This window comes from Haematobia irritans, chromosome 4 (assembly GCF_050003625.1).
Source record: "Haematobia irritans isolate KBUSLIRL chromosome 4, ASM5000362v1, whole genome shotgun sequence".
Classification (NCBI taxonomy): Eukaryota; Metazoa; Arthropoda; class Insecta; order Diptera; family Muscidae; genus Haematobia; species Haematobia irritans.
In genome coordinates, this window is record NC_134400.1 from 135,573,301 (window position 1) to 135,596,707 (window position 23,407).

Genomic DNA, 23,407 nt, shown 5'->3' on the forward strand with positions numbered 1-23,407 from the left:
AGTTAATATGCCTTGTCCAAAAATATGCAACACAGTCATCAGCTGTTTAAAAACAATCACAGAAAAGAAGTGAAATCATGCATTTTTAATGTATGAAATGCTCCAATTAGTAATAAATATTTACTGCTGCTATTATTTGTGACACTGTATCACTTTGAATTTCATGTTTTCCGATGAAATAGCCACAATAAAATGCTATTGTGAATCGAAGAAGCGTCACTTTATCCAAATACAATCTGGCAACATCGGCGCGACTTGCACTGATGAGATGTTCTGGATAGAACACCAGTGCAACGATGTTCTGGATAGCCCATACAAATGTTGCATCCAGTGCAAAAAGAAAACAGCCCTGTTTGTGTTTATGCTTCTTCTTATTTCTTCATGTTGTTATCATAATTGTACGTGCAGTGTGAGGTTAAAACATGAACGAACACACAACAAATAGGCGAACCTCTGTCGTAGTGTTTATCCGACCGTCTAAGGTCCGCTTAAGTTAAGTCCGAAGGCATAATCGATACTGCTGCTTGTTTATGGGTTCGATAACACATTTACCGATTATTTAGTCATCGCTGACAAGTCATATCGATCCGACACACTGCCCTGCCAACATTTTTTGAATTTGGGGGCGCTTCTGAGAATCCCCACTACGTCGAAAACAGTCGTATACGATATCCAAAACTCCTCGGAAAGCGCCGCCACTATTGAGAAGTTGTACCACGCCAGTTATTCCGTCCGGAATAACTGATACTCTGTAAAGCGCATAAATGACACTGCAACAATCGCCAACTGTGATAGTATTTTGCCATCACTATTCGCATGAAAGTATTTTGCCATCACTATTGTTACAAGAGCCATTTTATATTTTGTGAAACACCAAACACAACTAGCTTCTTATAATTTATTTAAATAAAAACGCTAATGAATTGCTGAAAACATAGTTATTTCGCTTAAAATTGTAAAAGGTATATTGGTGAACAATTGTTGATTTCCAAATGGAATAAAGTGATAGTTTTTCAAATATTTTTCCAGACACGCTGCCTCCATTGGGAATAAAAGCACTGGCTGATAGACGCTACAACATGTAACTTGCAACTTGTAACTCAACATCAATCTTTTATTAATGCATAAAAATATGTTAAATGTGATGTGATAGTCGTATAAATGTTATATTTATGAGAATTTATAAATTTTTAATAAAATTAATAAACATCTTAACAGTCGTGTTTTACTTGACCAAAATGATTCTTTTACAACTATCTTAAAATGCACTTTCTCTGATTGTTTGAAGGGGCCCTTATTGGCGTCCTTCTAAATGTATCCAGAAGGGCACCTAATAATTGCACTCATGCAATACTTTTTTGTAGTAACTTGGCGTGGTACAACTTATCAATAGTGACGGCGCTTTCCGAGGAGTTTTGGATATCGTATACGACTGTTTTCGACGTAGTGGGGATTCTCAGAAACGCCCCCAAATTCAAAACTTGTTGGCATGGAAATAATGTATAAAACATGAAATTTAAACACAAATGTTAACAAAATAAAAGCTTTATTTGGTGGATTATATTTTACAATCGTTTCATTTGTACTGGGCATCGGGATAATAAACACAAAACAAAATGTTAACAAAAGGAGCACAGACGCGATTCTCAGAAGCGCCCCCAAATTCAAAAAAATGGCAGGGATAGTAGCGAGCGCCTAGATGTTGGTTGCTAGTTTATTACGGAAATACTAAAAGAAAACAGACCTAATATTGCCTGTAAATAATACAACAAACAAAGACCGGCCTAACAAATAAATGACGGCGTTTATAGTCAATTTGATGGCTTTGGGCTTTATAGGACGCTTGCCGAATTTCATTTCCTCCATCATACACACTTAGCAGCGGCATAATATAGAAATATTTAGTTTTTAGTTGTGAAAAAATTACGGATTTTGTCGACCATTATTTAAATAAAACACCGACAGGCAAGTGCATTATATTCTGTGGAAAGTGAATTTTCTCTGAAATTTGTTTCATTCAATGATTATTTCAGAAATTTGACAAAATGGCCGACATTAGCACGGAACAACTAACAAATGAAATTCATGCCGTTTTGAAGAAAGCTGACCTGTCGGTCGTATCCGCCAAGAAAGTAAGGGAGCAAGTGGAGAGAAAACTGGACTGTTCATTGTTGAATCGCAAGAAGGAATTCGACAAAATAGTAATGGACTTCATAAATTCGCAGCAGGATGATGAGGAATCGGAGGAGGAGGACGAGAAAGAAGAAAGCGCCGCATCAGAAGAAGAAGATCCCAGCAGTGAAGAAGAGAAGAAAAAGCCGGCAAAGAAACGCCCACAAGCAACACAACGAAAAACTGCTCCACCGAAGAAGAAGCGTAAATCATTGAATGCCTCCGATTCCGGTACTGAGTCTGACGGTGGAGACGATTCGGATTTCGAGGTTAGCAAGAAGAAAAAAGGTTCTAGTGGAGGGGCCAAAAATAAGAAGAAGGCCGGAGGCGGTGGTGGCGCTGGCCGCAAATCCACAGGATTCACACGCGCTTATAATTTATCACCCGAGTTGTCCTCCCTCATGGGTGCCGAGTCCTTGCCACGCCACGAAGTCGTTAAGAAAGTATGGGCCCTCATCAAAGAACGCAACCTGTATGACCCTAACAACAAACAGTACGCCATATGTGATGACGAACTACTCAAAGTTATGAAAGTCAAGCGTTTCCGTACTTTTGGCATGTTAAAGCATTTGAAGCCCCACTTCTTGGACTAAGTTGTCACTGCGTTGCTGACTAAAATAGAAGCCTCGGCAATTGACCGCCGAATAAAGAGTGCATGCATTGGACAAACTATCAGACATGGTCCTTCCTCTTCTTTTTTATACAATGATATAAGTTTAGCATTTTAAGTTTTCGTAAAGTTTTTGACATAAATATTTTGTTTACAATTTTATAAATGGTTCTAAGTAGAGAGTAATGTAATAATTCCAGTTGAGAACTTTTCTTATGATTTGTGCACCATTAAGATATGTAAATTCTATAATAAGCTCAAATATATAGATTGTGTCGGCATTTTTAACGATCGGTACGCATGCGCGTATTTTCCTTTCATGATATTTCTTAAGTTTTGAACCAGTTGCCACATTTAAGAATGTATCAAATTCGTATTTGTAAACAACTTAAAATTTAAATAAATTGAGAAAATTGCTTAATATTATAAACATAGTTATTTAGACATCTGAATTGCTGAGTCTATTTTCTTTTGAACTATAGCTGCCAGTAATGAGCTAACGTGCTATTAATAAACTCAACACCACTAGCGAGCCAAGTCAACTCTTGCAAATAGAGAGAATTGATAAAAACCAGAAAGCTCATTTATATGTTAATGGAAAAAGCTTTTATAACAATGGTTATGTTGGCTATTCGTATTTGTATTGGCATTATTAGCATTCTATAAATACATGAAAATACAATCAGAACGAAGGGTTTTTTTAAGAGCATTTGTTAAAAATAAGAATGGATATACTCATTACTGGACTTGTTGGTAATTTTTGCCATGAATAGCAACTTGGTTAATATGAAGCCTTTGTCCATATTCTGGCAGATATATGCATTTATTATAGAAGCAGAATGGTAAAGAACTAGATTATGGACTACTTTCGTTATTCCACTTGGAAGACCTTGATAACCAAACGTTTATCACAATGGACTGAATAGTCTAAGTGAGTCTGAAATTTAATCGGGCTGCCACTTTAACCTAACCTAACATAACTGATCGTTAAAGGTTTTTTTTAAGACTATTCTATGAAAAACGTCGAAATATCCTTCTCTGTCCACAAAAAAACCTATTCCTAATTGGGGTCTTCAGCATTTAGATTCCTCAATTTGGTTTTATAAGATTTGCCTTAAATTTGGATACAAGGGATCATAAAAAATCGAAACAACAACCCATTTCGACCCCTATGTATTTGGAATAATGTTTTGAATAGAGTGATCAAAGCCGGTTGAGTGGTTTATCTACTTACGCTGATTGTCGGTATTTTGAATGTTAAATTACCAATTCAATGACATCTTGGTATTTGAATAAACTGCAATGAAAACACGTCTAAATAGATGCAATAGATTTTGTCAAAATTTTATTTCTATAGAAAATTTTGTCAAAATTTTATTTCTATAGAAAATTTTTTTCAAAATTTTATTTCCATAGAAAATTTTGTCAAAATTTTATTTCTATAGAAAATTTTGTCAAAATTTTATTTCTATAGAAAATTTTATCAAAATTTTATTTCTATAGAAAATTTTGTCAAAATTTTATTTCTATAGAAAATTTTGTCAAAATTTTATTTCCATAGAAAATTTTGTCAAAATTTTATTGCCATAGAATTTTTTTTCAAAATTTTATTTCTATAGAAAATTTTGTCAAAATTTTATTTCTATAGAAAATTTTGTCAAAATTTTATTTCTATAGAAAATTTTGTCAAAATTTTATTTCCATAGAAAATTTTGTCAAAATTTTATTGCCATAGAAATTTTTTTCAAAATTTTATTTCCATAGAAAATGTTGCCAAATAGAAAATTTATGAAGTACCTCTTAGTTGGAGAGGAATATATTGCAAAATCTACCAAACAGTAAAAAATTGACCATTTTTTGTAGAAGTCTTCCAACTGTGGCAACCGCAATAAATACTTATCAGTGATTGATAGCAGCGTAGCTGACGTGTGTCCCATCTGTAATTAAGGGCCACATGACACTCATCACCTTTTCGCTTGCCCAGCTAAGCGTACCCGTCTCACCACCAGATCACTCTGGTCACTCCCCATCCTTGCCGCAGTGTTCCTTGATCAGGCTACTAATTGAACTACCTAAGCATAGAACAAAATGGATGAAACTACATTAAAAACTGTTACAACAACAAATGTAATAATTAGTCGCAGCACGGTAATTTGACTCACTTCGATTATTCACTCCAAGTTAAAGTTATTTTAAGTTATTTCTCATTTAGATTTAAAACATACCTTTATCGTTTGATCCCATTAAATATATCCCATTTGTAAGACTCGAAGGAAATTTTTTTTATAAACAATTTCTATTGGTTTCTGTTCTTTATTGTTAAATCTGTTTCACAAATTTTTTATACATAAAGTACTTGTGTAGGTATGCATTCATATACTGATTAATTACTTGATTTCTATGTTTATTATTATTAATTATTTGCTTCAGTTTGCGATTTCTTCTTAATGTATAAATTATATAAACAAACATTGAAATATGTAGTAAATACATAAAAAATACAATTACAATCATTAAGCATTTTAATAAGTACACGATGTTTCCTCTGGACAAATGATAAAATCATTTCTTTATTGTTTTATAAATACATTAAAAAAATGCCATATTTTCTAATTATTTTCTATGTACCATAACAGAGGGGAGTTGTGTTTGAATTGTAGTAGGTAAAAACTCCATGCTTTTAAAATACATTTTCAACAGTTAGTATAGCCTGTATAAATTGCATCGGAAAATAAAAAGCCTCATGCTAGTATTAATGGATGAGCATTATTTCATAATGTAAACCAATTATCTATAAATAAGAAAATATGATACAGCGAAAAATCAATCGAAATAAAATATACAAATTTCTGTAGTTTTCCAAATAGAATTTTTTCGACTTTGAGATGTTAAAATTCTTATATGAAAAACTGTTCGATTTATATAAAATGAGGCTTCATCGTTTAGTCACTATAACCACAGAGTGTCAATTTATAACGGCAGGAAACCCTTGAGACCCTATAACGGATATAAGTGGGTAATAAATACTACACAGATGGATCGAAGATGGGACATAAGACGTTAGAAAACTGGTTCATATTTTCAAATTGTAATAATTTACTTGGTGACATTACTATTTTCAAGAGAGCTAGCACATTTTTACTGCCCCATTTGTAAAAGTGAAGTGAAGCAAATCCTTACAATTATTCTTCAACCTAAATATTAAAAAATCGTTAATTCTCTAAATGGTAACATAGGTCCATCAAATACCTATTTATTTAAAAAAACAAAAAAAAAATATAAAAATGTGGTCTTACAAATATTTTTCATAATAGAAATCAACTTATACCGGGGAAAAGTACATTCGAGTTTTATTTGCAATAGATCATGTTCGAGAATTTACACAAAATTTCAGAGAGCTCATACGTTTATAAACAAACGTAATATAAGTCGTTTCTACTTTGCATTTGTACAATTCTATTCTGCATCTCATTAATATGAGTCTTGATTTTTATGAGTATTTTTCGGTGGACCGATAGAACCGGAATTTTCAATGTTTCGGTGTTTGCAATTTCTATGCAAAAATGCTAACCCTTCTGTACGTGATGAGGTCCCGGTGGACTCATTTTAGTTTTATTCATGCATATATCTGTATTTTATATGATCTCAAATATGATGGTTTATCACTTCCTGTACTAATTAGTATAGGTAGTCATAAACTATCATGATTGAGATCAGGTAAGATACGGAGTTATGAAATAATAAAAAAATTCAGAAACTTCCACAGTGACTTTATCACGCATCGCATGGCTAATTTAACGTCAAATGTACGCAGACTTCTAAATAAATGCATCGTATATATGAACTTAAAAGAAATATTGGGCCCAATAAAATTAGACTTTCCTCTTCAAATTACGTATTTTATAAACCCGAAAATACCGGTCCACTGGTTTTAAAAACTAGTTCGATTGTTTAAAACCGAAAAAAACTGTTTGATCACTCCAGTACCATACAGTGTGGGAAGTAGAAAACGTGTTTAATTTTGAAATACTAGGAAATGTCACCAGTATTACTGAGGAGTTTAACCATCGTTGAAAATTTGTTTGGGGTTTTCGGTGTCTGGTATTAAGCCCATGACCCTCGACGTACAAACTAATGATTGCACCTCTTGTTGATGGGAAATATGTTCTATGTTAACTAGTTTTTTAAGACAATAAAAAAAACTACACAGATAAATCTCTGGGAAATCATTGAGTCTTATTACGACTCATAATCATATTCATACATAGAAAAAAATATCACCAAAATGTTTCCAATTAAAATTCTAATTTAATTTGGAAAAATTGTCAAAGACACCAATAACAAAAATTAATTGTATCATTGTTGTTGATCTATACTATAATTTCTATCATTGAAGAAATTTCAATAAAAAACCAATCGGATCAATTAATTTCGCGATTGAAGACAAAATTTAGTTTTTCTTTGTATCTTTCGCCATTTTTTTTTGTTTCGATTCTGGAAAATAAACATTATGCCAATAACCAACGTACAAGATAATATTATGAAAATTAATCGATTTTTCCCATTAGAAAATCGAAATAGTTTAGAAAATATGTTTTATTCTAACTGTTGAAATCGATTAAATACATAGAATAACAATTGAATGGTATCCATCTTAGGTTTTCTCTGGTTTTAAAATGCATAAAATACTTTATATTCTGCAAGGAGTTTTACGTGAGGAAACATAATATTTGAAAATTTAATAATAATAAAAAATTGATCGTAAACAATAATGTTCCATGATCCATATGTTGTAAGGGGCAAGATTTATATTAAGATTCGTTAATCTACAACGAATTTGCATTGTGGGAAATTACCTTTAGTATACTGTTTCGTTGATAACACAATATTTATTTAAGTACGAAACCATGTGTCTAGGTGGAAGGATGAGGTTTTCACTAATATCTAAAAAAAGAAAATATCAAATACTTTTGTAAAAAAAAAGCCACACATGGACAGTAACGAAATGTATACAATAGGCTCTTGGTTTATGATGGCCTGATATATATAGTGTACTGGTCACAATTTTTTAAACAATATTCCTGTACGAGTATTGTCAAACTATTTTCACTTGAAGCGTTTATTTTTGTGTAAAAGCAAGGCTATACAAAAAATAAATTGTATGTTATTTTTTTTTTTTTTTTGTTTTCTTTATCAAATTCAATCCTATTGAAATTGGCATGCTGTATTTCACTTTAATTTTCCTATAAATACAAAATGTATAAAAACAATCAAAAACGTATATTTATTGATTATTGTGCCATAATTTTTTCTCTCAAAAAATTTCAACAATTTTGGCCATCATGTACGATATCCAAAAATGAACTCCGGTTATAATAAAATGTAAGCATTCTGCATGACTTGGTCTTCTTATTCTTATGGAAAAGCTTAAAGTGAATATCAGAGCATACCACTATAGATGTCAATTAGTTTGCTTATCTGCAATATTTTCTAAATTGTAATACAAATTAAAAGGATTTTCTTACAGATTTGTTGATTTAATCATCATCAGCAGATAGGTAATAGAATTTCATTGTATTGTTATGTAAACTAAATGTTTGTTTCTTAACTTACAATTTGTAAGGTGATGCTTACATGCCTTAGAACATGTATAGCTCAGAAAAATATTGGTTCTATTAATAGCGATAGTAGTTTGGTTTAAAAGGACCGGCCTTGTTCAGACCCATATACTTGGCCTGCTCGTCGGAAAGCTCTGTTAAGTGGGCATCAAAAGTAGGCAAATGTAAACTTGCCACATATTCGTCCATTTTCTTGGGCAACAAGTAGACGTCTGACTTGTATCTACCGGGTGGAGCATTAAACAACTCAATTAATGCTAAGGCCTGAGTGGCAGACGTAATTGACACTGCAAAAGATGGTATGCTCGAGCATGATAGATTGACCAGACGTCCTTCGGCCAAAAGAATAATGTATTTACTTTCGGGCCATATAATATGATCGACTTGGGAGCGTACTTTTTCCCATGTCAAGTCTGGGGTGCGTAGACTATTAACATCGATTTCTGTATTGGAATGACCCATATTGCACACAATGCATCCGTTCTTCATTTTATCCATGTGTTCGCGAACTACAACATTTTTGTTGCCGGTAGCGGTGACCACAATGTCAACATTGCGTATTACCTCATTCAGCTTGACCACACGAAAACCATCCATGCTAGCTTGAAGAGCACAAATAGGATCGATTTCTGTTATATAAACAATACAACCTTGACCCTTTAAGGCTTGAGCACAACCTTTGCCCACATCACCATAGCCACAGACCACGACTTGTTTTCCACCAAACATTACATCGGTGGAACGTTTCAAACTGTCCAATATGGACTCTTTACAACTGTACAAATTATCAAACTTAGTTTTTGTCACGGAATCATTGACATTCATTGCGGGCACAGTCAATTTTCCCGCCTTCGAAAGTTGGTATAGACGATGGACACCAGTTACACTTTCCTCGACAATACCTTTTACCAGTTTGAACATTGTCGGATATTTCTTAAGCATCAAATGGGTAGCATCACCACCATCATCAAGGATCATATTCGGTTGCCAGTTTTCGGCATTAACGCAACGATCAATACACCACCAGAAATCTTCTTCAGTTTCGCCACGCCAGGCAAATATTGGAATGTTTGCTTCCGCCAAAGCGGCTGCCACTTCATTCTGTTGGAAAAAAAGAGGAAAAGAAGACAATTTTAAACTCTGATTTAACACTAGAGAAAATATATGAAGAAATATTTTGCTTTGTTTTATTTATTTATTTATTTCAAAAATTTTTCGTAATACAAAGCCTATAAGGCCAATTAATTTATATTACTTATGACAAATCCTGAGTAATTATTATTATATTTATAAAGTCAAGTACTCAAATTATTCTATATACATTTATAATATTATTCCTGCAGTATTAAAGTGGATCCCCAGCCATAAACAAAAATAGGAAAAAATAAAAAAAATATATATAATCATCAAAATAAGCCCATAACATGGTAAAAAAAAAAAATGAAATACAAGTACTGAATTAGAGAATAATAAAATGAAATGTAAGTAAGTATAAGTATAAAACCATAAATGACTGAAACAAAGATTGGGGTGTAGAGGCAAAAAATTCCATTAGCTTCAATCGGAACACATTGTTACATTGAGAAAAAATCCTTAACTCAAGTGGTAGTCCGTTCCACGTACGTGCAATTCTCACCAGAAACGATCTAGAAAATATAGTTCTTCTGATCCGAGGTATAAATATCTGTATGTTCCGTATCGATCATGAGAACGTAAATTCAAGACGTAGAGGTAAAGGTCTGGATTCCCTAATCACCTTGTAGAATAGGCAGATGCTCCGATACTCAACAAATCTCTTAAATGAACAGCCAAGAAAGCGTTCATTTGCCCAAATCTTACCCGATAAGGAATCAATATGGTACCGAAATGAAAGTTCGCGGTCTACTATTACCCCTAAACATATATGTCGATCAACAACTTCAATGTAATCATTTCCCAAGAAAAGATCCAAAGACACATCAACATTCCTAAAAGTTCGAAATATTAACGCCTTATGGCGATTTCGATTGGGAAAAAGGGTGCAACATTCTCGAAATTGATTGCCAAATATAAAGGACACTGTCATAGATTTTGGATCCTGTATCCCTCGCAATATTATGAATTAACAATGACTTTGGAATGACACTATTATTTGAGCGAAAATACAATGAGGGAAAAAATAGTGTAACACCAGGGCAGCATTAGAATTCAAGCAATTAGACCTCGCCCAAAGCAGAAATCGATCTAAGCATGATTTTATATCAGACTCAAGAACCTCAAGTGACGATAAGCTACCATTGAAAAGTAAAAAAATGTCGTCTGCAAACATAAACGTTCTACATATCCTGGAGCTAGTGTATTGATGTAGATCGTTAACATAAACAATAGAAGAGGCCCCAGGACAGAGCCCTGGGGAACCCCAGAATAAATAGGTAATATCCGAGACCTGACACCACTCAAAGATACAAATTGAGTCCTATTATTAAGGTAGGAAAGAACAAGTTTGCAAGCTTTTCGGGAGAAATTAAATTGTTCTTTAAGTTTAGTAATTAACCGAGAGAAACAAATTGAGTCGAAGGCTTTGGATAAATCGAGAGACACAAGTGTACTCAACCTACCACTATTAATATCACTACGAACCGCATCAGTCAAACTCACAAGTAGGTGAGTAGTACTGAGGCCATGTCGAAAGGCATATTGGGTATCAGAAAGCATATTGTTAGTCACCTCGAGTATCTGTATCTTCATTAGGTGTTCAACAACTTTTGACAAAGATGGTAAAATAGAGATAGGACGAAGGTCCTGAGGTCCAGACACAACACGAGTCTTAGGAATTGGTACAACCCGTGCACATTTCCAGGCACTAGGAAAAGACGAAGTAGTTAAAATGCAATTAATAACGTTCAGGATAAAGTCCGAAATAAAAGGGAAAATTTGCTTAATAAATCTAATCGGAATACCATCTACTCCAATAGACTTAGAAGTAACTTTATTCATGGCCTCAACAACCTCTGATTCATTCACGCAACGAAATGAAAAATATGCATCAACATCTGGGAAAGTATTAAGATCAATATCATTGCCATCAGGAACAGTCCCATTCACAAAGTATGAATTTAGAATATCAACGTCTAAATCCAAGTTCATAAAATCATCTCTAACAAATCCAGATCCCCGGAGAACATCCCACAAACCTGAAGAGTTTATGCTTACTTTACAATTTGTAAAAATGGGACTATAAGAACCCTACGGAAATGTTATCAAATCTAAGACCAGTACAGGACTAATCCCTGATGTGGGATTAATCCGTTTTATCAACGTTAACTATAGTTGAACCTGCAGGTTAAAAAAAAATATTTACGTTTTTTAAATGAACTTCCAAATCAATGTAAAGCATCCGAAAACGAAGTACTTCTACCATATGTTGTGTTGTTCTCATTCAATGGGGATTTCAGCTTTTTCGGAAATAGTCATTTTCATATCATAATGAATATTTATACTTCGTCAAGTTATTTTCTATTACACTTTATAAATTTTTCCTATTATCTAAATAACAGATGAAATGAAAACAGATTTGTGTGATTGTGTGATGTTATAAAATTTATAGTCTTCCACTATACGTTCTCACTCAAGAAAAAACAAAAAGTTGGTTGTGTAGAAAATATAATTCATTGTCAATTGTGAGTAAGCGATCCTTCAAATATACCATAGAGACCACAAAGGCACGAGAAAAATGAATTATTTATTCTCATTAAATTGTCAATAACACATAAGTGTTTACATAGCCTCCTTTCAAAAATCAACCTACACCTCAATCTAATATTATTGACTGCACCTCATGTACATAACCAATAATACTTAATAGTTTCTTCTATATTTGGCATCATACACATCAAAGAGCGTCAACGTAAAGTATATCATAGCATATTCAAATATATTATTAGTTTATTTATTTTTATTGCATAGATGAAGGTTCTGCAGTTGAGCAAATATTGAACAACAGTTTATCATTATACATCAACAATTACATATGGATTTTTGGGCACAATTCTCATTGTACTTTTTCTTACTGCTATTATTTTCCAAATGACGTAAATGCGACTGACTACAGTTACATATGTACATCCAATCAATTACAAATTGTATGTCTATACGATACTATAAATTAGAACATTTTGGTGTAAGGATGTACCAATTATATTTTATGTAACAAACTTAAGTCTATGACAAAAGAAATCTGCAAATCACAATATGTATTCGATTATATTTATTTACCTGTGTCATGTTTTAAACAATTTCAATTTTCATTCGAATTCAAATTTAAAATTCAAATTTTAATCTTTAACGTTATTGCGTTTATGATGGCTTCCAACGAATATATTGTACTTATTTCATCGCTATTTACACAAACACTTTTACTCTTTCAGCTGGGGAGCACGCTCGACCAAAAAATAATCTACCAAAATTTGAAGAAAATTTGACCACAAAAACAACCAAACAACAACAAAATCTTATTTTGCACAATTTTATTTCTATAGAAAATTTTGTTAAAATTTTATTTCTATAGAAAATTTTCTCAAAATTTTATTTTGTCAAAATTATATTTCTATAGAAAATTGTGTCAAAATTTTATTTCTATAGAAAATTTTGTCAAAATTTTATTTCTTTAAAAAATTTTGTCAAAATTTTATTTCTATAGAAAATTTTGTTAAAATTTTATTTCTATAGAAAATTTTGTCAAAATTTTATTTCTATACAAAATTTTGTCAAAATTTTATTTCTATACAAAATTTTGTCAAAATTTTATTTCTATAGAAAATTTTGTCAAATTTATTTCTATAGAAAATTTTGTCAAAATTTTATTTCTTTAGAAAATTTTGTCAAAATTTTATTTCTATAGAAAATTTTGTCAAAATTTTATTTCTATAGAAAATGTTGTCAAAATTTTATTTCTAAAGAAAATTTTGTCAAAATTTTATTTCTATAGCAAATTTTGTCAAAATTTTGTTTCTATAGACAATTTTGTCAAAATTTTATTGCCATAGAAAATTTTGTCAACATTTTATTTCTATACAAAATTTTGTCAACATTTTATTTCTATACAAAATTTTGTAAAAATTTTATTTCTATAGAAAATTTTGTCAAAATTTTATTTCTATAGAAAATTTTGTCAAAATTTTATTTCTATAGAAAATTTTGTCAAAATTTTATTTCTATAGAAAATTTTGTCAAAATTTTATTTCTATAGAAAATTGTGTCAAAATTTTATTTCTATAGAAAATTTTGTCAAAATTTTATTTCTATAGACAATTTTGTCACAATTTTATTGCCATAGAAAATTTTGTCAACATTTTTTTTCTATACAAAATTTTGTCAAAATTTTATTTCTATAGAAAATTTTGTCAAAATTTTATTTCTATAGAAAATTTTGTCAAAATTTTATTTCTATAGAAAATTTTGTCAAAATTTTATTTCTATAGAAAATTTTGTCAAAATTTTATTTCTATAGAAAATTTTGTCAAAATTTTATGTCTATAGAAAATTTTGTCAAAATTTTATTTCTATAGAAAATTTTGTCAAAATTTTATTTCTTTAGAAAATTTTGTCAATATTTCATTTCTATAGAAAATTGTGTCAAAATTTTATTTCTTTAGAAAATTGTGTCAAAATTTTATTTCTATAGAAAATTTTTTCAAAATTTTATGTCTATAGAAAATTTTGTCAAAATTTTATTTCTATAGAAAGTTTTGTCAAAATTTTATTTCTATAGAAAATTTTGTCAAAATTTTATTTCTATAGAAAATTTTGTCAAAATTTTATTTCTATAGAAAATTTTGTCAAAATTTTATTTCTATAGAAAATTTTGTCAAAATTTTATTTCTTTAGAAAATTTTGTCAACATTTTATTTCTTTAGAAAATTTTGTCAACATTTTATTTCTTTAGAAAATTGTGTCAAAATTTTATTTCTATAGAAAATTGTGTCAAAATTTTATTTCTATAGAAAATTTTTTCAAAATTTTATGTCTATAGAAAATTTTGTCAAAATTTTATTTCTATAGAAAATTTTGTCAAAATTATATTTCTTTAGAAAATTTTGTCAACATTTTATTTCTTTAGAAAATTGTGTCAAAATTTTATTTCTATAGAAAATTGTGTCAAAATTTTATTTCTATAGAAAATTTTTTCAAAATTTTATGTCTATAGCAAATTTTGTCAAAATTTTATTTCTATAGAAAGTTTTGTCAAAATTTTAATTCTATAGAAAATTTTGTCAAAATTTTATTTCTATAGAAAATTTTGTCAAAATTTTAGTTTTTTAGAAAATTTTGTCAACATTTTATTTCTATAGAAAGTTGTGTCAAAATTTTATTTCTATAGAAAATTTTGTCAAAATTTTATTTCTATAGAAAATTTTGTCAAAATTTGATTTCTATAGAATATTTTGTCAAAATTTTATTTCTATAGAAAATTGTGTCAAAATTTTATTGCCATAGAATATTTTGTCAAAATTTTATTTCTATAGAAAATTTTGTCAAAATTTTATTTCTATAGAAAATTTTGTCAACATTTTATTTCTATAGAAAATTTAGTCAAAATTTTATTTCTTTAGAAAATTTTGTCAAAATTTTATTTCTATAGAAAATTGTGTCAAAATTTTATTGCTATAGAAAATTTTGTCAAAATTTTATTTCTATAGAAAATTTTGTTAAAATTTTATTTCATTCGTTTTGTTTTGTTATTATTGGTTTTGTTCTTTAAGCATTGTTGTTGTTTTTTGATTTCAGCTTAAAACCATGCATTGACTAAACTTACCCAACAGAGGAAAAGAATGTTTGTCAAATTTATTTGGGCAAAGCCCTATAGACTGCAAGATGGTTGGATGGACGCACTTTCGGAATTATCACATTCCTCATCAGCATCCTCTACTTGCAGTAAAACTATCAACCAATTATCAGAATAAATTCAGGCAGTTCATTAAACCCAACAAAAAACCACACTTGAACCTTCCTAAAAAAGGTTTTGCATGATAGCCGGCTTATGCCGAAATAAATTCGTACAAACATATCTCTTTTCCTATGCCACTGTCAAATCATTTTGACAAAATTTTCTTGTCTCTTGGCTTGCAAGAAATAAAATTTTGTCAAAATTTCAAATATTCAGTGTATCATTGTAATACTACAGGTAGTGAAATTCCCTCTTATCAGTGAGTGCAGTTCGGTTTTATGTTTAGCCAAATGACTATGAAAAAACAGACTTTATTCTCGGTATTATTCTATTGAATGTCCATCACAGAACCAATCAGTGTTACCAGGACGCTTTTGTCCCCAAAAATTATCCCAAAAATCCCCAATGAATTTTTGACAAGTTTTTATGCAAAAAAACTTAACAAAAATTAAGATCAAGATTTCGAAACAAAATACAAGGAGACCGTAGGAAGACCAAAATGTTCGAAAACTGAAAATGGGAGTTCGGTCAGTTGATATTACTTTTATTTTAGCCATACGGCCGAGAAGCGATCACCAAGTCACCAAGTATTTATGAACGAATTTTCTTCTAAATATTCAAGTAATAAAAATTGGGTGACAGATAAATATGAATTGCTTTATACACTGAGCTGATTATCTGAAGTACGAGGATAAAATAAATAGAAAGGTTATGTCATCCCAAAGAAAACAAACTACGAAAAATGTACTTGCTAGCCCTTCTATATTCATTCCACTTTGTAATTTTTCTGCTTTTCCCTTTCCTCTTTTTTATATTTCCCTATATTTTTCATTTTATTTATTTGCTCAATTTTGGTACATCTTTTGACAAATTCTCAAGACATCTAATGCATGCATGATTATTAATTCACACAATTAACAAAACCCATCATTTACTCCATCAAAATGTTTCTATAGACAATTTATCAAATTGAAAGGCATTGATAAATAAAGCAATAAAACTTAGTGTTAATTGAACGTATTGATGTGGGCATATTTACAAAAAATAACACTTTGCGTAAGGGCTCTAATAATTTTACAATATAAATTTTAAGCGTTAATTGAATACAATTCCCAAGAAAACATATCAATATTAGGACAAGAGAAATAATAGTTTTTTTTGATTATTCGGGTTCTTTCTATTAATCGTTGTATGTTGAAATGTACAAAAAAAAACAAATATTTTAAGAAAGTACTCCATCATTCCTATCATTATAGGACTATTCGACATTTTTGAGTATTCTATACTAGGTTGCGAAAAGACACATTGAATCAATGATTAGATAAATGTATTTTTCTATTCTGTTATATGACAAAATTAACATTTCTTGCAGTAAAATGTATGAGATAGTAGGGTGTCTATTCGGTTAATCATGACGATTTTATTAATCGAGCAATTGAAAATACCACTTTTTAGAATAAAGTCGAATAGTTGAGATGATTGATAGTGTATTTATATGTAATTGCATCAATAATTTTGCCAATTTAAATAAACAAACGTGGGTGGTAAGATAAGTACATAGCCTCATCGCCTGCATAATAAACAATATACTTTCGCGTGTAGAAGTAGGGGCTTTCGCTGAAAATTATATTTACTTTTGCTTGAATAATAGTCTCTAATCCGATTGAGTGAATGTTATACCCGAAATTATCGTGTGGTAATTTCATTTGTGTCGTTACAACACATCAAAATATTGATCCGATTAATTCCGCCAAGTTCGCCCAAAAATCAATATATGTATGAAAAGTCATTTTTATTAGCCCAAAAAGGGTGGAATTTTCACTCCCTTAAGAGATTGGTTATGTATTGGCCCATTTTTTACTAGAGCCTAGTCTGCTTATACAAAAAGACGAACAAGGCAATCTTTATCTCTTCCCTTCTCTATCTCAAAAAATAATCATCGGTGTATAATTAACATTTTTGGTTGTTACTATTTGTTGAGTTTGTCATTATTGCTAATTGCAAGACGGGGAAAAGAGTCATAACACCAAAATTAATTTCTAACTACACCAAATCTTATTGCTATCTATAAGATTAGATAATCATTTAATTAGATTCTAAAGGAAGTGACGTAATTCATAAAAAAGTATGTTCATGTGAAATAATTTTATCATCGAGTATCAATAAATACGGTTACGTTTTTAACCCCCATTTTCATAAAGATCTGTTAGTTTTCCGTTAACTAACCAACTTTTAAACCGTATTATGAACGAAGCTGTCATCTTAGGAACTTAACTGACGAAAATTTTTCAGTTAAAGTTAACTGGAGAGAAGATATTTGCAATTTACTTTCTGTTAACTGGCAGTTAAAGCCTAACGGAGCTACATGAAAATGGCCGTAAGTGAGTTACTGAAGCCAAAATTGTGGTAAACAACTTTATTATTTTCTATGCATATAAATGTATTTAAATTGAAATTATTATAACGGAATATATGTAAAAATGTTCGAAAATTTCGATGGACCCCGACTGGGGTCCACAGAAAAAAATCTTGGCACTCATTATCTACTGAGTTGATTGTCACATATATCTGGCAGTGATCTTCTCTTAGCACTGAGTGGTGCTGGATACCAAGTTTAGCTAACCTCTTTTTTAGTGCCGAGTCCAAACGGCGTTTTAAATTGGAGTGAGAAACTTTGAAACACACAGAACTTTGAAACACACAGAGGGGAGATAGTCTGCCGCTCAAAAACTTTTTGGTGCGCGGTCGAAATTTGTATTAGCGGACATGCTAACCATTGCACCACGGTGGCTCCCTACTCTAAACCTAGCTGTCCGTCTGTCCTTTTGTTTGAAAGATGGAAGTGTCAATTCTATTGGGCATGAAAGAAATCAGTTCAAAATTAAATAAAGCGCCCGAATTTTATAAAGGTGGCAAAATAACCTTATTTATTGATCAATCTTATACAACTTTTGTACAAAGTAATCCTCCAAGCACTCCTACGATTTTTTTATATGAACGGTCCCATCGCCCACTTTCCCGCCCCTTCCGTCCGTGAGGGCCTCGTCCCCATGACTTAGGGACAGCGTACACACCATGATCCGGACCATGGCGGGGTGGAGGCAGAGGGATTTGACCAGCTACAGAGAAGGACTCATCAGCCGGATATATTAAAACACAAGATCAAATATTAGGTTATTCAATAAATCTAATGTATTAGTTATCCAAATATGCTAAAATTCTAGACTTCATCAATACTAAGGTTAGTGTCAACTATATGATAGATTGAATTTAAAATAATGCACATCCTACGAATAGGCTCCACAGATGCCCTAAAAGGAACATTTATCCTAATCCTAGATATCAATTCCGAGCATGGAATATCCCCACTAACTAACCTATACATCATCATGGAGCTCAACATCGTCCGTCGGCTCCTAAGAGTGGGCAAATTAATCAGCCTCAATCTAGAAGTGTATGAATGTTGAACAAAATCACTGTTCCAATGAAGATGTCTCAAAGCGAACAACAAAAACTGCTTCTGAACCGATTCTATCCTATCAATGTAAACTTCATACTGAGGATCCCACACGATAGAACAATACTCTAGAATGGGTCTAACAAGGGCAGTATAAAGCCTCTTTGTAACACAAGGGTCCGAAAACTCCTTCACCCAACGCTTTATGAATCCTAGAACCCCATACGTCTTACTCACCATCGAATCAATATGACCATTAAAATTAATCCTACGATCCATAACAATGCCAAGATCAACAAAAGAATCAACCTCTTCCAATAACGAGCCCCATATACTATACCTAACATCAATAGGCCTAGACCTAAAGAATCGCATAAACTTGCATTTCCTCAAGTTCAAGTCCATCAGATTTACCCTACACCAATCATCAAAGCTATCCAAATCACCTTGGAATAAATGCACCTGACCAGAATTATCAAACGAGGAGAATAGCTTAACGTCATCAGCATACATCAAAATCCTAGAGTTAACTAAGGACTGAGGTAAATCGGTTATAAATAACAAAAAATAAGACAGGCCCCAAATGACTACCCTGAGGCACACCTGATGGGACATCAAAGCACCTTGAATAGGAATCACCAAACGACACAATCTGCGTACGGCAATCAAGATACGACGAAATCCAAGCTAAAAGTGTACTGGACAATCCAATCCTATCCAGCTTATATAACAAGAGCTTATGATTCACCCGGTCAAAAGCCTTACTAAAATCCGTATAAATAACATGAGTCTGATTCCCAACAACAAACTGATTAATAACATGAGAAGTAAATTCCACCAAGTTCAAGGATCCAGTATCGAAGAAATGCCATGTGACAAAACATCAGTCACCATCTTTTCAAAAACCTTGGGAATAGCACTCAATTTTGCTATCCCCCTATAATTACCCAAATCAAAGGGGCTCCCCGACTTATGAAGTGGTACGACAAAAGAGCTCCTCCATCTTAGAGGGAAATAACCGAACCACAATGAACTATTAAATAACATCGACAATGGAGCAGAGAGACATTCGGAGCAAAACCTCAGAATTATCCCAGGAATCCCATCTGGACCACTACTGGTGGACGCCTCAACCCCACGCAAATACCCACACACAGACAGACTATCAAATAATGGAATTGCCACCCTATCAAGCGACCTAATAGAATAGGGATATGAATCGCCAGCATCAGAAGCACCCTTTCTATAAACAGATTCAAAATACACACACTTATTATTTTATGTATCTTTACTTAGGCTATAGTCATGTAATACATTTTTTATTTGGCTTCATTGGCTTTGTATTACGAATTAAATGGAAATTGAAATTGAATTGAAAATAGCCCGCGAAACAGTCCGCAATGGACTCGTCCCCATAAAAGTCAACACCATCCCTCCGGATCTTCGACGGCCTAATCGAAGACTTACGTTTCATCCTAACAAAATCATAAAAAGATCTCGGGTTACAATGAATGTCACCTCTAACCTTATCAATGTAACGAACATAACACGCTCTTGATTCCATATTATAAATAGACCTAGCGACAGAGTACCGAGCATAATCAAAATCAGATCCCGTCCTCTTATAACGTCTAAAACATCTATTCCTCTCATTCCTGAGTCTCGTCAACACAGGAGAATACCATGGCCGATTCCTAGGGAAATCCACCCTTCGCCTAGGAACAGTCCGCGACACAAAACCGTCCAAAACTTTTTAGAAATTATCAACAGCCATATCGATATCAGAGAACCGATCACACCTACAAACAGAGCACCAGTCAACAACCGAAAGAAGCGAATTCAAGAAATCGAAATTCGTCTTCTTAAAACATAGTGAAAATACCTCATCCCGAGCACAAAAAAAAAAAGATAAGAAACAGGACCACATCTGGACGTATCAAAATTATAAGGATCGCCTACTGCTCCTTATTTAGATATATCTCCCATATATAGGCCATATACTAAGATAATAATTAACAAAGAAAGAATGTTAGTTTTGGTAGCTATCTGTTGTTAAAAAAATGCTATTGTGATATAAAATTTGGCGAACTGCCTACCCGAGAAGCTTTGAAACGCGCAGAAATGTTACCAGCTTCACACTACGCTTTTGAGTTTGGTATAAACATTAAACAGACCTTCTATTAATACGAAGCACCCGATTTTCACAAGTGTGCCTATATTAGCCTTATTTAATTTGTAATTGTAACTTTAAATGATTTGAAATTGTAAATCGTACCAACATTAATCACATACTGTAATTTAAAAGATTTTGTATATCTTGTAGTATGTGAATGAATAAAATAAATAAATAAATAAAATCTTATATAAATTTGTTGCAAAGTAATCCTCTAAAATATCGCCTTGGCGAGCATGCTAACCAATATGCCACGGAGACCCTGAGAAAAGTTGGCCAATGTTCGTTCATATATTGCATATACTGCATATTAACGCGGCCCTCATACGCATATCGGTTGATTTTAACATATCTCGACAGTATCATGATTTGCTCTATCCAACTATAAAATTTTTATTTGAAGTTGCTTATTGACTTCTCGTTCAATCGTATCTGTTTTTTTAGTTACTAATCGACTGCGATTATAACTTGGTGTAATTACTAAGCTTGCTTTGCGATTGATAGATACTTCAAACATTTCCAAGATATTTCAATATCCCTTCCTTATTGCATACGACGACTTCCATCTACGAAATATTTGAGATTTAGAAAATTACTTCCATCTGCATTCATTTACGCTACCATAATTTGCATTGAAATACAACAGTCTCAAATAATAATGTTAACAGATGTTTTCTAATCAATGACAAACATTATTGACGATTTCAAAAATAATAAAAAAAAAAAAAAAACTATATTAAACTTCTTACTGACGTCAGCTTACCCCAACTATAAACTAAAGATAAATTTGTTTCGTTTTACGACCATAGCAATTTTAATTTTCTTTTCTGTAAAACAAAAACTAAATTTGCTTCCATATGCTTACATGCATTTTGGAACTGACAGAGTATATTCTTCACATACCTGAGTTGAATAGATATTACAAGCTGCCCAACGTACAGAAGCACCTAAATCGATTAGGGTCTCTATTAATACTGCTGTCTGGGCATTTATGTGTGTACAGCCCACAATTTTTGCATCCTTCAGAGGTTTGTCATCGGCAGCTCTTTTCCTGAGAGCCATTATGCCGGGCATCTCCTGTTCCGCAATTTCGATTTCTCTACGGCCAAATGCATTCTGATTTATGTTACGTACACAAAAATCAGAACCTCCTTTGGAGTTCTTTTGTACCTTCTCTCGTGGTGGTATATCATCGCCATCATCCGAGCTGCTACCTGTATAAGAGGCAGATGAAAATGAGTCGGTGGATGAAGCCGACAAACTACGACTACGATATCGGCTGGTTTTCTTTAAAGCACTTGATTGTTTCGATTCTTTTTTATCGGCATTGGAGCCAGGATCAGGAACTGGTGTATCCGACAAGTTGTTCATGGTATTGATGTACTTTTACTTTATGCTGCTTGTCTTTTCTAGAGCTTTAATTGACGTTTCGTTTGTTTGCCACACCACCAAAAACAGCTGTTTTCAGCAGTTCAACTTTCAAAAATCTTAACACAGCCGAAAAAAGGAAGATACAATTATTATTTGCTTTGCTCACGTAATCTCACGTGATGTCTATTGAATGTTGTTTCGTTGCGTTATTGCTTTCCCTTCGCCGTTGCTGCTGTAGTATGTGTTTGTTTTTGTCTGCCCATGTAATTGTCACTAAATACTCGCTCTGTCTGTCTGTCCGGCAACAAATTAATTTCTACCGACGAAAGCACTGTTCGCGTCTTTGTGCTTTGAGCAACACTGAACAAGTTGGCGTCACAAGAAAAATACTCGCCAACAAGGGGAATTTTAGCAGTCAAGTTTTTGCCTGAAAGCGTCAAATTTAAAACTGTTTATCGTTGCGAGTTGTATATCTCCCCCACAAATTGATTTCGAAACTTAAAAATTAATTGATGTTGCGATGCAGTCCAGTGATATCACCATCAAAAGTAAACAAAGATATATTAGGCAGACAGGAAGGTATTACAAATGGGCAAATATTGTAAATCAGCTGATCGATTGATTCTGCTGCAATGTATGGTTAATTACTCATTGTACCGAATAACCAATTAATTGGAATTTTATTATAGGGTCTTTTCACAAGAGTATTGTTATATTAAAAGTAACCTTAAAAATAAGCTGGTTTTCAGCTTGAAAACTGAACCTAGTACTCAGCTATAAGTTGACGAGACTGGATAAAAATATAATCGCTTTCATATATATCTTTTATTTAGTGTTTTTGCGGTATTTTTTTATTTAGAAACTGAACATAGTACATACTCATTTTTTCACGATTACCTTTCTTTGAAAATCAATTTTAATGAATACAAACTTTGTGAAAATTTGCTTTGGGATATTCCCCAAATCTTAAAATTATACTGAAATCTGCAACAAATGTGTATAATTTTATGACTTTTTTTGTTGATTTAGTTTTTACATTAATGAAAATTAGAGGCTAAACTCGAACTTAATACTCAACTTT

At 32.1% G+C, this 23,407-nt stretch overlaps 2 protein-coding genes and 1 long non-coding RNA gene across 3 annotated transcripts; 2 read left to right on the top strand and 1 right to left on the bottom strand.

The window, feature by feature from the left end:
- Window positions 1–755: 755 nt before the first annotated feature.
- LOC142233008 (uncharacterized) lies at window positions 756–1,215 on the top strand. Its single transcript, XR_012721282.1, has 2 exons — window positions 756–962; window positions 1,030–1,215. It is a non-coding gene; the product is annotated as an uncharacterized LOC142233008 (long non-coding RNA).
- Window positions 1,216–1,811: 596 nt separating this feature from the next.
- Window positions 1,812–3,212, top strand: Non2 (upstream activation factor subunit spp27 homolog Non2). The gene is made up of 2 exons (XM_075304939.1): window positions 1,812–1,965; window positions 2,034–3,212. The coding sequence occupies exon 2, from the start codon at window positions 2,046–2,048 to the stop codon at window positions 2,763–2,765; it is 720 nt and encodes a 239-aa protein (XP_075161054.1). The 5' UTR covers window positions 1,812–1,965; window positions 2,034–2,045; the 3' UTR covers window positions 2,766–3,212.
- A 4,545-nt stretch (window positions 3,213–7,757) lies between these two features.
- On the bottom strand, window positions 7,758–22,932 carry AhcyL1 (Adenosylhomocysteinase like 1). The gene is made up of 2 exons (XM_075308226.1): window positions 21,859–22,932; window positions 7,758–9,501 (listed from the first exon to the last, which is right to left on the bottom strand). Exons 1-2 carry the CDS (start codon window positions 22,324–22,326, stop codon window positions 8,458–8,460), a joined length of 1,512 nt encoding a protein of 503 aa, XP_075164341.1. The 5' UTR covers window positions 22,327–22,932; the 3' UTR covers window positions 7,758–8,457.
- Between the last annotated feature and the right edge of the window lie 475 nt (window positions 22,933–23,407).

What these genes read in the sequence shown, in the direction of transcription:
- Non2 (XM_075304939.1), top strand. Translation starts at nt 2,046, where the DNA reads ATGGCCGACATTAGCACGGAACAACTAACAAATGAAATTCATGCCGTT.
- AhcyL1 (XM_075308226.1), bottom strand. Translation starts at nt 22,326, where the DNA reads ATGAACAACTTGTCGGATACACCAGTTCCTGATCCTGGCTCCAATGCC. An exon ending in GTAATATCTATTCAACTCAG is followed by an intron (nt 9,502 to 21,858) that starts GTATGTGAAGAA and finishes TTTTTCCAACAG; the next exon opens with AATGAAGTGGCAGCCGCTTT.